The sequence below is a fragment of the Syngnathus typhle genome, linkage group LG10 (genome assembly GCF_033458585.1).
Source record: "Syngnathus typhle isolate RoL2023-S1 ecotype Sweden linkage group LG10, RoL_Styp_1.0, whole genome shotgun sequence".
NCBI lineage: Eukaryota > Metazoa > Chordata > Actinopteri > Syngnathiformes > Syngnathidae > Syngnathus > Syngnathus typhle.
Window position 1 is genome coordinate 8,363,405 of NC_083747.1, and position 16,653 is coordinate 8,380,057.

General features: G+C 38.2%; 2 protein-coding genes across 4 annotated transcripts; one reads left to right on the plus strand and one right to left on the minus strand.

Annotated features, from left to right (window-relative positions):
- Positions 1-590: 590 nt before the first annotated feature.
- On the minus strand, positions 591-7,525 carry LOC133161180 (antizyme inhibitor 1-like). 3 transcript variants are annotated; one of them, XM_061289462.1, is made up of 12 exons: positions 7,295-7,525; positions 5,683-5,804; positions 4,621-4,824; positions 4,347-4,520; positions 3,752-3,924; positions 3,245-3,379; positions 3,021-3,102; positions 2,519-2,590; positions 2,184-2,349; positions 1,954-2,072; positions 1,490-1,704; positions 591-1,424 (listed from the first exon to the last, which is right to left on the minus strand). In XM_061289462.1, exons 3-12 carry the CDS (start codon positions 4,720-4,722, stop codon positions 1,304-1,306), a joined length of 1,359 nt encoding a protein of 452 aa, XP_061145446.1. In that variant the 5' UTR covers positions 4,723-4,824; positions 5,683-5,804; positions 7,295-7,525; the 3' UTR covers positions 591-1,303. The 3 variants fall into 3 exon arrangements, with proteins under 3 accessions (XP_061145446.1, XP_061145447.1, XP_061145445.1); XM_061289463.1 differs by lacking the exon at positions 7,295-7,525 and adding an exon at positions 6,407-6,623 and having other exon boundaries at positions 1,954-2,069; XM_061289461.1 differs by lacking the exon at positions 7,295-7,525 and adding an exon at positions 6,407-6,623.
- Positions 7,526-10,501: 2,976 nt separating this feature from the next.
- LOC133161268 (V-type proton ATPase subunit C 1-A-like) lies at positions 10,502-15,874 on the plus strand. Its single transcript, XM_061289632.1, has 13 exons — positions 10,502-10,650; positions 10,917-11,069; positions 11,841-11,908; positions 12,964-13,049; positions 13,185-13,279; positions 13,413-13,504; positions 13,943-14,041; positions 14,124-14,192; positions 14,367-14,459; positions 14,591-14,684; positions 14,824-14,921; positions 15,038-15,164; positions 15,298-15,874. The coding sequence occupies exons 2-13, from the start codon at positions 10,938-10,940 to the stop codon at positions 15,394-15,396; spliced, it is 1,152 nt and encodes a 383-aa protein (XP_061145616.1). The 5' UTR covers positions 10,502-10,650; positions 10,917-10,937; the 3' UTR covers positions 15,397-15,874.
- The last annotated feature ends 779 nt before the right edge of the window (positions 15,875-16,653 follow it).

Consider the following 16,653-nt stretch of genomic DNA (forward strand, 5'->3'; position numbering starts at 1 on the left):
TGTATTGCCACAATTGACAGAAGCACTTTGTTTTGTGGTATTATTGTATATACTACATGATATTGCATAGTAGACAATTATCAATTACAGTATTATGTGAGCTGTTACACCATCATGATTGGGCAAGTATAGTATTCCTGTTAAGAATAGTCAAATCTGAATCACACAAACTGCAAAAAGCAACTCTCCACGCCATGGCTCATGTGCTTTTGAGGAACACGTTTGGTGCCAGACCGCAAGTCTTCGTGTGAATTTCTCCATTGTGTCACCATAGACAGCCTGTTGTTCTTGTTCTGTTTTGCTGGAGGGTCTAGACAGCTGAGACTTACCTAATCCTTGGGCCTGCCTGAGGCCATCCTCTGTGATGTGACCCAAACAAGAACTTGGGTTATGTTAAATCTTTCTAAACAGATTAAATACCTGCTTTTACAGCTGTCAAATGATTGAGAATTTGGATGAGGTATATATTTATGGACTATTGGCAAATTATTTCAAAGGATTTGAAAGACCCCTAGATGGATAGATATCTTGTATTCTTTAATGTAATGTGACCATGTGGTTTGCTGTAAGTTATTTTGTCAGGTGAATGATTGATTTGACCAATTTTATTCATTTTGACAAGCATGGCTATAACTACACACTTCAAACAAGGAGACAATATGGACTTCAACTAGACCGAATAATCTTACATATTTAACAATTAGGCAAAAACAATGAAAACAAAGTGAGGTTTCTGGCATTATAAATAACCTAGACCATATTTGCAGATTTAGCCACCCACTTACTTTGCTCACTCAGCGGTACATGCTTTTCTACTAAACCTGCTTTCTGTAACATGAGATGCCAGAACTTCAGTCATCAGCGAGGCAGCAAAGAGCAGACTTAATTTTGCATCATTGCCTTCCCAATCAGACCACTACAAGTGTTTATGCACACCGTGCACCTCACTGCACTGCACTCAACATGGGACTCCACTGTCATGTACAAAGTTTAAACACCAAAACACTCCCTTTAAATGCAGTGTGCAAACTCTCTTTACACAAAATATACTATACAACCAATTAAATACAAGATCTTAAAAACCGCTTTAGACAGTTTAAATACATTGTTCAAGAGATACACATCCTACAAGACTGGCGATGAAGACAATTACTTTATATTATATTTTAAAATTACTATTATTAGTGCAAACACTAGTCTATGCTCAAGGAGTCATCCATTTTGTTTAGTAGCTCTTTCGGTCCTAACAAATACAGCCTGGAACACTAATGAGTTACAGAAACCAGTGGCGCTCTGGTTACAGCTAAGCTGGGATGGAAAGTGCCGCATCTTTTGATGTGCCGCAGGCATTGAGGAAATAGGGGACCAATGACAAATTCTTCAGTGGTGCCTCTTGGGTGATACCCGAATCTTGCATCTCATACCTGGTGGAGGATGATCGCAAATCACTCACAGTCAAGATTTGTTGACACAGCAATGAAGTCCTTACCAGTCCCTAGAGGAGACAAAGTAGAATACAGGTGGTGTGGATGAATCAGAGGCGCAAAAAGGCTGGCCGACAGAATAGGCTCCTGCGTGACTGAACGTGAGCCAATCTCCGATGTTGAGCTCAGGCAGCAGACAGTTCTCCATGACCAGGTCTAGGTCATCACCAGAGGGGCCCCACAGGCTGCTGCTGAACACTGGACCTTTGGAACAAGCGCTCTGCCAGCATACAAAGACAAACTTTTGTAATTGACATTAAAATCCCTCCATCTTTAATCTTATTGATTTAATACTGAAGTTTTTAAACAAAGCCCTTATCACACTGCACTTTGCGCAGCACTGCATGGCCAACCCATATATTATGTACACACTGCTACTGCTATACAGTGTTGTGCTGTGCAGGTCGGTGGCAGAAAAGGTGGGCAGCTGCAAAAAAAAAAAAAAAAAAAAAAATTTATAAAGGCTTACCATCCGAACAGTTGGAGCAGTGATCACAATTTCAGTAAGTTTACAGGCAAAGGATCCATAGACCCCTTCATTCATGTAGTACTGGAACTTTGGCTCATCTCCAGGGGATAGATCATCTGCTTAGTGGGGAGATTACACAAAATGTTATGGATACTTTAATATTACAGTTGTACATGCAATTTTCAGTTTCAAATGATCCAGTTGATGCCTGCCAGTACAATGCCACAGACCATGTACTCGATCTTGGCAGTCACGCAGCGCCACTTCTTTCGAGATGATGTTGACAGCCAGGGTTAAAGCGGAAGACACAAAATAGGTGCCTGGCTCCGCAATGATGCTGACTCCACTAAGAGCGGGGAAGTATTGGTCCACCATAGACATGACTGCATGATTGATCTACAACAGATATTGGCACCAAATGACTTTGTATTACAATCATGTTGAGTCTTTGTCAAGATGACTGACTGTAGTTTTTTTTTTGTGTTTAAGATTATTGTAGCTTTAGTTAGGTTAAATTCTTGTCTCCATTTGTAGTACAAAAAAAGGACTGATGAAGTGTACTAACCTGTTCCAACTGGGTATCTGAGCCAAAGCCACCTCCAATGTCTAAAATTTTCAGTTTGTAACCAATTTCTTCCTAGAACAGACAAAAATTAATAAATGTTAAACTACAATCAGGGCCAAAAAATAATACATATATACATATATAAAAGTGACTGTGAAAAATGATGTTCAAAAGTTACTGAACTTAAGCCATAACTGTCAATAATATTAATGAACTGTTACATTAGAGCAGAACAAGCTTGCGTTCCTTGCGGCACTGGTCTTGTTAGTGTGGGGCTCCTCTCAAAAAAAGTGATCTCAATTGACACATTGGGTGCACTAATTGTGAGTGCCCAAACGTTTCGAGGCATACCGCATTTTTTTTTATTTGAAGTCCATTGAGGTAGAAAATTAGTCGTATAAACTAATGGATTTTTTTATTTAGATTTTTTTACACCTCTTTTGTGGGGAGCTTTTTTGGGTCAGCCTTGAATGCAAATGCACACGCATGATTTTTTACTCACCGCCATATCAAAAACACAGCGAGCGTCAGAGAAAGTATTGGTGTACACATGGTCATCCTTGCAGTCATGTGAAATCAGGAATCTGAAACAGGAAAAACAAGTTGCTTAAAGATTAGAGAATTAAATGTTTCCATTAGAGTGAAAAGAAATTGTTGCATGCAAATGCTATTGTTAAGATAAAGTCATCAGTATATTATAATAGTACAATTTGGACGAGAACTCACCTAACTCCCACCACCTGCACACCCAGCTCCTTTGCACTCTCTAGTAGATGTCGACAGTCTTTGAGGGAACAGCCAAATGGCATGCTCAATTCATTGTCCTGCCTGGATGCTTCTGTTGACATCTGAAGCAGCAGCCTAAACAAAGGAAGAGTGCTGCTAATAGTGTGTTTTCTTCAAAGATCAACCTTCAGGCTAACAATAAGAGTGCGGCATATATTTTCTGTATTGAATGCAGAGGTGTAAAAAAGTACAGTAAAACTGATTTCATCCCAAAATTGCATTGTTAAAGAGCTGCCCTAAAGATGCATGTGTACATCGTGCCCATGAGTTTCTATGTTTCAAGACATAGCTGTTGATCTTGCCATCACTAGTCTTTTACATACAAGGAAGTTTGTTTGAAGATACTTTGCAATTATTCTTCATTCTCAATCAAGCACTACGACAACAAATACCTTGCCAACTTCAACCCTCAGATCATTTCCTCGTCATTCTTTGCATAATACTTACTTAGCATTTGGGTGAGAGCGTGAAATCTTGCGCAGCTCTGCTTCATTATCACAAACCAGGAGGTCAATGCCATTCTTTGCAGCATACTTGATTTGGGAAACCTGTTTACAAACGCCACTGCAGATGATATCTTCTGATGGAATTCCGTGGCGCTGCACCAGCTCAAGTTCAAACTGAAATACAAAGGGTCAGTAAAGTTTCCTTTAGATTGACTTTATCTAAATATTAACAATGCCAATTTTTCAAGAGAAATCTTTCATTATTCAGCTCCCGAGTTGATTAGGTGCTTCACTGGTTTTGGGCAAAAATTCTTGTACCTCCAAAATCCTCACTTTTTGGGGGACCCAAAAACACAGCATCATCAAAGGCAGCAAGCCATTTTCAACATTTTAAATTGGTTCTCTATTTTCTAAAAAAATAAATAAATAAATAAACACCACACAACAATCAATATATGAAAAAATATTAAATCTACCTACTTGTAAAATGGGAGGTTTCGACCCAACAGCAGTGAAAGACATTTGACACATTAGCGTGTCTTTGAACAAAACAGTGACATTGATTTAACATGTACAATTGTTTTCATGTCAGCTACCTTGTTGTGACATATGAATCCAGTACCAAGAGCAGCCAGTACTTCAATAACACCTTGGCTGCTGTTGCACCTGACAGGATAGAAAGGACGAATTTGGGCCATGTGTGTTCGCCAGCGAACATGCTGTCTCATTATAATTCCTAGGTCTGCAACAAAGAATGCTTTCTTCTCAGACTGGGGAAGAAAATAATAAAAAATAAACATGTAAGACAAAAGTCACAAATCCAGATACAAATGCACTCTAAATATGGTTTGCCAACATGAGATCATTTACCAAGGTTTGTTCATAGATGTGATTGTCAATCACATCACAGAGCGATGTGCCACCTTCCAGAAGGCCCACTGAAAAATGTGGTTCGTCTGAGATTCCTTTCATCCTCTCAACCGTGTTCTGTGTCCAACAGGCATAAAAAAAATATGGCTAGTCTGAAGTGATGTCTCTCTCTGGAGCCCCTGGATCCTAGGCTTATGCAACAAACTGTAAGACAATCAGAAAAGACGTGATGACACATTTCTACTTTGGCTCTTTAGTGCTTGTTGTCCAACTTGATTGACTTTTTCAGATAAAAGTTCAGTGGAGTCGAGTTGAGTAGGCCAGATTCTCAAAAGCTTAGTTATGGCCACATGGATCACACTCTTTGCAACAAATACAAAGTCCTGCAGTTACTAAGTTGTACGATGTTTCTTATTAACCAGATAAGTAACCAATATTAAATAAGGACACTGAGAACTTACTAGTTCAGCTTTAAAAGAGATTTTTCCTGATAAAAAAATAAAATTACATCGTCATTATAAGTGCATTTGAGATTCATACTGGTGTACTACTTTGGTATAAAAGTGTTGTATACTTTTATATACGAGTGGTTTTTAGTTAAGTCCATGTGTGACATGAGAATTCTCAAAAAATATTTGTTCAAAACCTGGTAAAATTGAGCCACGCTGCGGTGTTAAACTCTGGCCCGCGAGTTGTGTCCAAAAAAAGTATGCAAGGCCACCAGTCACGAAATAATAGGCAATGAAGAAGCCTACTGTACATGAGTCACTGTTTTTCACCCCTCAAATATATTCATACAAAAACAACAGCACAAATCTCCAGCTAAGACACACCTACCAAATGACCTCACATTGTTTACAAACGCTAAAGGGGTCCATTGTATGAAGTAGAATATCAAGTAGAAAAAAAAATGCAGACACTTGAAGTGGGTCAGCGTTTGAACATCTGGTTGAACCATACTTTCTGAGAACCACCATACACGGATCAACACACAGTCAACCCACCCTCCCCTCAAATATGATATGCAATAATACAAGATGTTTTGCAGTATTAAAAACTTACATGGATGAGTCCTTGGGCGAACTCTTCCACTATCAGCTAGGATCCCAAGGTGGCTCGGCGTTGAAGTCAAATGGCTCCCGGTACAGAGCCGCCCCTAGATCCTCCGGATAGTTATTATACACCTGCAGTCATACAGATGAGGAAGGAAGGATCAATCGCTGACAGCATTTCAGGGCAGAAATACAAATATTTACCTGAATACACATAATCCATTTTGTTGCGCAATTAATAAAAGCAAAATTAACTAACAGTCCAAGCTAACACTTAAGGTTAGAGTGGTTGTTTCAAACAGCAAGAAAAGTAATCAGGAAAGGAAAGAAAAATGCGTACTGTTTTTGTGTTTTAGGGGGTGGGGCAGGCAATAAAGATTATGTTAATCGTGCTATTTATTGACGTCAAGACTGACGTTATTAGCTTTGAATGAGCTGTAATACATATTTAATGCAGTAATAGTCAAAATGACGCAGCACCAGAACTAAACATGATCAGTTGGTCTCTGACTCATTCAAACAGCACCGATTATATTAGCACAACAGCGTAGCATCGGTAATTTGGCGATCTAGTTTTGCGTAGTAGGCAGAAATTTGAAATTTATTTTTTGGCATTATGTTGCATATTCATTTCATATTTCAACGTTAAAAGCAAATTGGACTCAACTAATGTGAATCGCCATTCATTTTAACGCATGCTAACAAACTAGCTGTCGACACGCGTAGCTACTTACGTTCGTCGGAAACCCAAAAGAGGGGACAGAACGCTTTTTCCTTTTGGGCGGAATTTTTAACAAGTGGTGGGAATACTAAAGGAGAAAATAAATACTGCCATGGGAGTTGGAATTGACTCAAATTACGACAACACGGCCAGATTTTGTCGGCCCAAATAACAACACACTAGTGGCGACACAGGGAAGCTCAATCGTGGCGGAAGTGTCAGTCGGCAGCGTGACAGTACGTCAATGCTTTATGTCCGGTTTAAACAAAACAAAAACATTAAACATCTGACCCTGAAATTACGATTCACCATTTCTACAACTGCCCTATTACTTCTAAACTTTGTAATGATAGAATCAAATGTATACCCACTTAAACTAATATATGTATAGACATTAGAACCAAATATATTATAGCCGTTTTGGAATTTGAGAATACTCCACTTGAACATGTTAATGTTCTGCTTTTGGGAAAGTTTCATATTCAAGTACACCATAAACATTGTCAATATGCATGTTTTATATATAATCAGTACTATGTATTTGTGCTTATGCTTGTATACTATGTCACCAGCATAAGCAAGAGCCAAGAAAATCATGATTTGAAAAAGTCCATGACGAAACCAAAATGAAAAATCTATATTATGACTTTATAAACTTCGCTAATTACCAGAGTTAAGTCACACAGAATTTCTGCCACGACGGCCAACTGTTAAAGGACCTTAAAATGTATGCTTTTATATATATTGATGAACATTTGCAATATTTATCACATGTACTACATTGTGGATGTTGTATAATTTACAGAAAATAAATCAGGATTATCAAAGCAATTCATGGATTAGTAAAAATAATTACTGTCTTATAAAATGTAAATTCCAACTTGTAAACTTTGCTAATTACCTGGGTTAAGTCTTCATTGTGTTTCCCATGCCTTATAGATGAAGATAACTGATATCCAAAAGAAGTTTGTCGATGATGATTGTAGATGATTTCTTTTTTCAAGAAATCAGAATGAGCCCTTTAAAGAATGAATCCAACTGGTAGTACCAAACACATGGATGAATGCATTTTTTCCTTGGGCCAAATTCCAAATCAATTACCTTTCCTTATTTGTTGTATGTCAGTTGAGTTTCTGACCTCTGAACATGCAAAAGTCCGAGGCAATGGGTTTTTTCTAGGAGCACCATTTTTCATTTGCATATGTCCCTCCTCAAGAGGTGGATGCCAAGGAGAGCTTAACTACTTGTTGAACTTGACAGAAATCTCTCTCTGGATCTCTTTGGATACTTACTGACGCACAAGCACACACATATGAAAGATAAATTCAGTAGTATATAGATACAATACATGGTGATGTCAAATTGAGATCACAAACTGCATGTAAAGGGCCTGTTGATGATAGACATATTGCTTATTTACCTTTGACTATGTGGTGACCCCCCCCCCCCAACAAACTGATCTACAATTAAATAAATAAATAAATAAATAAATAAATAAATAAATAAATAAATAAATAAATAAAACAACAGCATGATAGGGTTAGGGACTTCTCCGGATATCAGTTTGTGTCACGTGTGTTTGGGGATTTTGTTAAACTGCACTGAGACAATTAGCACAACCTGTTTAATTAAGGACAATAAATGTAAAATTGATGAATAACATTCCCTTAGACTAATCTTATATATTAGTGAGTGTAAAGATGTAAATTCCTTATTACGGGTATATTGCAAACAATACCAGAATTTGTCCCAAGAGACTAGGTTAACTTTTCAAGGATGCCTTGAAGAGTTGGAAAGGTAACAATTTCTTCTTGGACTGCAGTACAAAAGCGGTTCCGTGTTTTGTTTTTCTCTGACACTAAATAGGACGCTATACGTAAGTCCAATCACACATAGCATCTAAAGCTGCTTCCGGTAATGCACAATGTTTAATTTCCATTGTTTGGATCATAATAGCCATCCAGCCCTTGGGTATGCAAGCCATGTGTTCCACCCACTGTGGGGGAAAAATTCAGTGGCTGCACTGTGCAGGAGGAATTCTTATTTGCAGGCACTGTGTTATAGATGACCTCAACCCTGAATAGACTGGCTGGAATGACCAAATAACAACCGGGAATCAACAATTCAGAATCAAAAACTCCTCTAAGATTAGGTACCCTAAATTATAATGTTCCCATTTGTTACTATAGAGTTGATTAATTCATAGTATGGACGTGACTAACAAGCTAAATCTATCATACTGTGTGGTCTTACATAACTGAAGTCACTCAGAGGTGTTGCTAAGTAAAAGGAATACAAACATTTCCTCTGACTCATCTGAATATTAAGCAGGGCTGTGTAAAGACACTCACTATGTGTGCATGACAGATATTCCAAGGGAATGTTCATCAAAGACCTTTGATTCAAAATTGGGAATCATTTGTTATGAATGTTTATAGAGCGCCAGATACACAAGTAAAACCAATGGGGCGAGTATGCAAACGCCACAAAAGAATGAATTTGATCCCAGAATCTCAACTGTGAGGCAACCAAGCCAACCACTTGTCTGTTGTCTTGTCTGCAACAGTTCTTTTTTTTCCCCACATCATGCCATTTAAAAGGACTAGCTTATCTGTGGGCTGTTCCCATACATGCCATTTTGAAACAATTGTATCAAAATGGGGAAGCGATATACGATGACTGACTGCTCAACAGAATGGCTCGCCCTTATTTCCCCAGTGTGAAGATAATAACGACGAAGTATACTATTTGTATACTTCATAACATTTACAGTTTATCTACGAGCAATGTTTCTATAAGAAATGTATTTTACTGCCGGGAACAGCCATTTTCCATTATAGTGTTTTTGGAACATGTACACATATGTCTTTAGAAATATGCATGTATTTCACTGAATGTGCACAATTATCAGTAACTTAAGTAAGTTTTAAGTGGATGTATAGTACATCTGAAACTATCAAATCAAAAGGATGTGCATGACAAAAATCAAAACACATTTCACTACATTTGTGGTAAATGGGATTTCACCTCTATTATATAGCGCTTTTATACCTTTGTAAAACGCACTTAACAGTGTTACCTCCTTCGCCTACTGATGACGCAGCGTCAGGCGATACTTGGATTGTAGTATCTTGCTAAAGGATACATCGCTATGATCACAATGGCCAAGGATCGGGGCCCTAACCTCTAGGTTAGAAGACGACCACTCTACCACTGAGCCATGCCGCACTACATTTGAGTCTAAACTTAAGTATTTATTTGCTACATGCACACTAGAGATGGAACTATTTCTCCTAAGAACACAAAAAGCAAACAAAAATATTGTTGAGGTTAATTGAGAAGTTGTCAATTGTCAGGCTGTGACACCTGCAAGTCTGCATTTCTGCGACAGCTTTTTAGATTGTCTGAGTCCTGATAACATCCCAGCAGTCTGGAACGAAGCCAGCCAGGGGCAAACTCACCCTGCTGTTTGATGTGGAGGGTTGGCTCCAGGCAGACCAAGCATTGTGTCCCAAACAATGAACCCCAGACCCACTGAACTATAAACATGTCCCTTTGGGGGCGTTTTCCTTGGAATTTGTACTGGAGACACCCAAAGTCAGGAAACCTGAGGTCACTTTTCTACATTTAGAATCTTTTAAAAAAAAAATGCTGCTGACTCGGCATCCAAAAGCTTTTGGCAACTTTTTGGATACATTCATAATGCACTTGGAATGTTGACCCTGAAGTCTGGGGTGGAGGGTTAGGGTTAGGTTCTTGTAGTACAAGGAATTTAGTTCATATCTAATTTGGTGGGTGAAAAAATCCTGCAATTTTAGAATTCTTTTTTCTTTTATGTCAAATCAGACTAACTTTAGGCTGAAAATGGTATGTACAATAAAAGTTGCAAGAGGTTGTTGACTTAGAATCTCTCAAATATATCCATCACAGGGATTTAATATAATAATATGAGTGAATTGACATTGTTTGAATTTTACGCTGCTTTACATGGAGCGTACAAATACGAAAGACCAGGATGATCTGTTGAAATGTTGCACTTTATCTTCTGCAGTAACCTCAACCAATCAACTATTGGCGCTATTGAGTTTTATTTTTGAATGTTGGCGAGAACTTCCGCTTCCTATGGCTGGCTGGTCACCTGACACTGATGCTGCTGTCAACAGTGGTTCAATAGCAAGCAACAATGAGAGTTAGTAAGATTCTTTAAGACGACTCAACGGGTTAGAGCTGTCATAACAGTCACATTTAAATATACGGGTGAGTATAGCGTTAACTGTCAATCTGTACTAACCACGATATGGAGACTACCATTTCTCATAGGAAGCTAATGTCTTGCGGTGGCTAGTCCCTGTTGAATTTGCTCTATCATAACAATCTTTTAGTCTTCCGGGTTTTTAGTTAAATTATATATGCACATTTTATTGTGATCCACAAGAACTGACTCTGAGATTGATCAAAAACCCTGTTTGACAAACAACAACAACTGGAATTAAAAAGCTAAACGTCTAAACCTCTTCTCTCAGATTTCTCTGGCTGCCAGCATAATGACTGAGTTTTGGTTAATCTCTGCTCCGGGAGAAAAGACCTGCCAGCAAACATGGGACAAAATGATGACGGCCACCACACGCAACAATAATCTTTCCAGCAACCACAAGTTCAGCATCCCTGACCTGAAGGTTAGTGTGGACCAACAGGCTTCACCGGACCGTATATCTTTTGCTTTTGATTGAATAATTTACAATCATAATGAATGTAAGGACTCTGTAGTTACTTTTAGGGTCACGACATTAGTTACATGCACACATGAAGAGTTGTGTCATAAAATATAGCAAAGGACAAATATGAATGAAACTCAGCATTGCAGTTTTTGTTGTTGCAGAAATCTTGATTCAGCTCTTGCAACGGATTTCAGTACTCTACCTTTTGTGTCCAGTCACTGAATTAACCACACCTTTTTTTTTTAATTGATCACAATGCCTTAATGTTTCCCTCTTTACAAAACATTCATTAAAAAAAGAAAAGAAAAACAAATGACGCACTCACCTAATGGATCCACTGTCAAGAGTAAGCCGCCTCTGTGTAGGGAAAGCAGCTTTTGGTGGGATCTTGTGTTTGCATGTTGAAGTGTTGATTTGGTGAAGCTTTCATCCAGAGCAGCTCAGCTCATCTGGTTTGGTTCTGTCTGTGCTTAAGGAACGTAACCCCGTTGACTTTGATACCACACAGCCCTGCAATGCCCTCCTGGAACTTTGAGTAATGCATGAGTGACTCTGGACAACGAGGCGCCATCCTAAGTACACATGGCCCCCTAGTTGTCACTGTAGGCTGACTGGACCCTAGAAGCCACTGTTTAAACACAGCCTGTCTCACTTTTACCACAAAATGAACCAAATGACAAAATAATTCATATTGTACGTTTTGTTCTTTACTTGTGTGTCCATAACTAGGTTGGGACACTAGATGTCTTAGTTGGGCTGTCTGATGAATTGGCCAAGTTTGATTCCTTTGTTGAAAGGTAAGTTAAATTTGCAGTTTTGGGTTTGTTTCTAAATGCATATTTAGATGCAGTATCAATGTTAATGAACATGCATTGTAGTGCATGGAAGAGCTCATATTGCAAACATTCCCAGCTCTATCATAGTATTGGTTTATTCCATTCTCTTGTCTTGTAACAATGAGGAATTTCACATGGAGCTGAGGCTAGCAAGAAGACCTGCTGTACAAACTTGGCAATTTGCAGTTTGGTGGCACACCAACAGTTCTTTCATTAGTTGTATTTATAGCCAGTGGCTTATGTTTCGCAAGTAGGTTTGAACGTCTGCTGTAGTCCTTTGGAAATTCTGATGTCAAAATTTCCCATTCAGAGTATACAGTTTTAGCCACACGGTGCTTCCTCTGTAGATGTTGCCAAAAATGTATAAGGCCAAACTAACAGCTCAGTTTGATATAGCCTACTTTCAATCCAATTCCTCATTTGTATATGGAAAACAAATACTTAGCTGCTATTTTCACACTGGTCTGCATTAAAAAAAAAAAAGAATGACAAATACTTTTCAGATCAATTTTTATGCACTGAAGAAAGTGATACGATTTATTTTTCCCCGATATACTCCAGTTTTTCTGTTACACATTAGGTGTTTATTTATTTCTTATTATTTTTCATTTTTCCACTTTTTTGAAGTGCATGAATAAACTGTTTATATGAAAAATCTGGAAAACTGTGAATTTCCATGTGCACCCTTTCATCAAGTGATAGTCATGCGTTAGCGTCACCATTGTATGCCAAGTACATATATTTAATGCAGACCGGTGTTGTTGTCGAAACAAGGACAAGATTGACATGAAATTCAAAAGTAAACTTAAACGTGTCAAATTCATTTCATTAGAATTGTTTTCCTCTTCTGCCTTGTCTTGGGTTAAACTGCGGTAAAAAATCTTGTACTCTGATTGGCTCCCATGTTGTAGACAATCTTGTCATTCCTTTTTCTCAGCAGGATTGTGTGAAACTTTTTTTTTGTAAAATTGGGCAAGATTTTGACGGGTGTTTTGATGACTCACAACTTTTCACAGTGTAGTGAAGAAGGTGGCCCAGTACATGGCAGATGTGTTGGAAGACAGTCGAGACAAAGTGCAGGAGAATTTACTGGCTAATGGAGGTAAATTGACATGATTCAGTTCTAGTAGCAAAACTAAAAGTGATTGTAAATCATACCGACAGTGTGAATAATGTGTTGTGTCATTCATGAATAACCAGTCTTTCTCTTTCTTTTTAAACATTTCTTTCCACACAGTTGATCTCGTTACCTACGTCACACGATTTCAATGGGACATGGCCAAGTACCCTATCAAGCAATCACTTAAAAACATTTCAGAAATTATCTCAAAGGTAGGAGGCTTACATGTAATAAATCTGTAAAATATTTTGGTCAGTTCATGGTGGGATACTCTATAACCACGCCCTTTGAAGTTAGGTGTTCTAAAATAGGCTCTGTTCATTTTTTGTGATTCTTATTTTACAGCAAGTTACCCAGATTGACCACGATTTGAAGACCCGAGCATCAGCTTATAACAACCTGAAAGGAAACCTACAGAATCTTGAAAGGAAAAATGCGTTAGTGAGCTTTCTCAGAAATACTTTTTGGGATATTTTCTGTTTACTTGCAAATGTCCCAACCAGCAGAGGAGATTATTTTCTGCTGGTGTCAGCAGTACCACCCTGTCTAGTGCCAGGAATTATTAAAACACTTTGGACTATTATACTTGGCTGAAAATGAGCAAAACTGTTTTTCTTAAAAGACCCCAAACAAATCTGATGGCGTCCACTGTAGCTTTCATACCACAGTCCTTGACATACTAAAATACATACTCTCATAATGGTGTTATTTTCTACTTCATTAATGCTTATTCATAGGTCAAGCGCCAAGAATCAATGACTGTGCGGCCAAGTCAGTGCTGGTTTAAAAGTCAGCACAACTCTGAAATGCTTTGTCAGCACTGATCTCCCCCACTGGGTGAAAGCTGTGTTTGTAATGCTCTTTTCCGCCGTTAGAGGGAGCCTGCTTACGAGGAGCCTGGCTGACATTGTCAAGAAGGAAGACTTTATTCTTGACTCTGAGTACCTTATCACCTTGCTTGCTGTTGTTCCAAAGTGAGTATCAATCTTTGATCAGGAACAAACAAGACCTATAAAATATGGCAAAGGATGATGACCTGCTTGGTTATATTTTCAGAGCATCTTATGCTGACTGGCAGAAAACCTATGAAACACTTGCTGAGATGGTGGTGCCTCGATCGTCAAAGTGAGCAATATCATATAATTTCGCAAGACATGCCCTTGTTAAGTGTGTATTTCATTTCATTTGGTGTTTTTTGCTTCTTGGAAGTGTACTATTAAAATTTGAAATTCAAATATATTAATATGTATATTTGCTATTATTTTCTTTATTGCTTGATAATAATGTGCCTTCTTTCAGTCTTTTGTTTGAGGACAATGAAAGTGGATTGTTCAGCGTGACTCTGTTTCGGAAAGCCATTGATGACTTCAAACACAAAGCCAGAGAGAACAAGTAAGGTGTTCAATCCTGTTGAGAAAAACAGCTCAAACAAGCTGTTTAAAAAACAAAATCCAAAGAACTCAGTTGATGAAAAAAAAATCTAACTCCGGTACATTCATGCAACCTTAACATCCTGCATGCAGGTTCTCAGTGAGAGACTTTCAGTACAATGAAGAAGAGATGAAGGCAGATAAAGAGGAGATGACGCGGCTATCAACAGATAAAAAGAAGCAATTTGTAAGTTTATCATAATAGTTTTTGGACCTGTAACTGCATCAAAATTTGGGGTTTCTTTCCTTGATTGGAATACAAAACATAGAATTAGATTTAATAAGATATAGCCTTTCTGTTCTTGAATTGTACTTGTATGCTGCAGGGACCACTCGTTCGATGGCTGAAAGTGAACTTCAGTGAAGCCTTCATTGCTTGGATTCACATCAAAGCACTGAGGGTCTTTGTGGAATCTGTTTTAAGGTACTAAAATTGGACTACTTGCTAGCATTTGCATTTGATTCCCTTATTCAAGTACTTTCCAGAGAAGTGTAGTGTGCTGTTGAGGCATAACTGTTGGAAATGTGGTGTCCCTTCAGGTATGGTCTTCCAGTAAACTTCCAGGCCATGCTACTTCAGCCAAACAAGAAGACTACAAAGAAGCTAAGGGAGGTGCTCAATGATCTATACAAACATCTGGACAGCAGTGCAGCAGCAATCATGGATGTAAGTACAGTTTACAGTTTTTACATTCATGCAATCCTGGAATGATTCTCCCAGGATTCTCCACTGCAGTATGGACAGCACTTTATATGCATTTTATGCTTGCAATTGACTTTCACTTCCCCCCCCTCCCCAGTCAGCAATGGATATTCCAGGTTTGAATTTGAGCCAGCAAGAATATTACCCCTACGTCTATTACAAGATCGACTGCAACCTTCTGGAGTTCAAAGTGTGAGACTCGCACCACTCGGTCTACAAGGTGATGACTGATGATTTTTTTTTTTCTCCTTAATGGAACAAATCTCACTTGCTCCCATGTCTGAACACTTGAATGTGAGTGCTGCATGCCTTATGGGTAAAATACACACAGACAAGCTTCTATTCCTTTTAAAAAAAGACTTTTAAAGACTTGTTTACATTTGTTTTGAAGCTGCACCTTGTGAATTGGTGGGTACTCACTTTGTTACATTTCTATTCCACACGTGCTTGTGAGTATTGATAATATTTTTTTTCTGTATGGATGTTTGCTTCATTGTCTTTACATAAATTAGATTTGTGTGTGATTGTGGTTGTCGAAAACACGAGTGTGGTCTTGTATATAAAATTAAAGAAGAAAATATCTGAACATTACTGATGAAATTCAATGACGACCACTGTTCACAAAATGTGAAAAATGTCAAACATACAGTCCAATAAAAAAAACAATGCAAATATTTTTTTATGACATTGTCTTCTGTTAACTGTTTGCACATCAGACTGTTTCAACACAAATCATTCAATCACACAAGTAAACTCAGCACAAAATAAAATCCAACATCACACACATTCAAACCCATCTTGTCTCGACTCAGCAGTGCAAAACTCTCATTTCCTGCAAACCAGGCCAAATTTGGGCCAGATTCAGGCCAGATTGACTTCTGTGTTCCAATTTTTCGTGCATTCTCTTTTCTGCATTTCCCCCACGTCCACACCAAAGGGAGCATACAATGAATGCTCGTCACCTATATTTGAAGAATTTGGGGAGTTTGTAAGTTGTCTTCGTTTGTTTGTTTGTTTGTTTGTTTTATGAACCCATCGATTGTGCCCCGCCTTTCATTACCTGGGATAGGCTCCATCTCACCCGTGACTCGGAAACGGTTGAAATGTGTCTTTGTTCACCTGACCATGGCATCGACTAGTCATAAACAAAATAATTTAATGCTCTTCCACTAGATGGCAGAAGGTACAGTTAACCTGTGTATTCATTCACCTGTTGCCAGAAAAATTTGTGTTCAACCAGAGTGGATTTTACACAGATTAGTGCATTATTATTTCAGGATATTCTCTTAAATTTGTGTGCAAAACTGGATTACACACAGATTAAGTACATTATTATTTCAGGATATTTTCTTTTTTGTGAGAATTTTGCTTTGGTGAATTTTTGTCATTATGTTATTAATTGGTTCACCAAAGGTTGGGAAGCATTGCCACTATAGCACTTTGAATGTTGGAC

What these genes read in the sequence shown, in the direction of transcription:
- LOC133161180 (XM_061289462.1), bottom strand. Translation starts at nt 4,722, where the DNA reads ATGAAAGGAATCTCAGACGAACCACATTTTTCAGTGGGCCTTCTGGAA. An exon ending in CGCTCTCACCCAAATGCTAA is followed by an intron (nt 3,380 to 3,751) that starts GTAAGTATTATG and finishes TCCTTTGTTTAG; the next exon opens with GCTGCTGCTTCAGATGTCAA. An exon ending in TTTGTCTCCTCTAGGGACTG is followed by an intron (nt 1,425 to 1,489) that starts GTAAGGACTTCA and finishes ATCCTCCACCAG; the next exon opens with GTATGAGATGCAAGATTCGG.
- LOC133161268 (XM_061289632.1), top strand. Translation starts at nt 10,938, where the DNA reads ATGACTGAGTTTTGGTTAATCTCTGCTCCGGGAGAAAAGACCTGCCAG. An exon ending in CAGATAAAAAGAAGCAATTT is followed by an intron (nt 14,685 to 14,823) that starts GTAAGTTTATCA and finishes TGTATGCTGCAG; the next exon opens with GGACCACTCGTTCGATGGCT. An exon ending in TTTGTGGAATCTGTTTTAAG is followed by an intron (nt 14,922 to 15,037) that starts GTACTAAAATTG and finishes GTGTCCCTTCAG; the next exon opens with GTATGGTCTTCCAGTAAACT.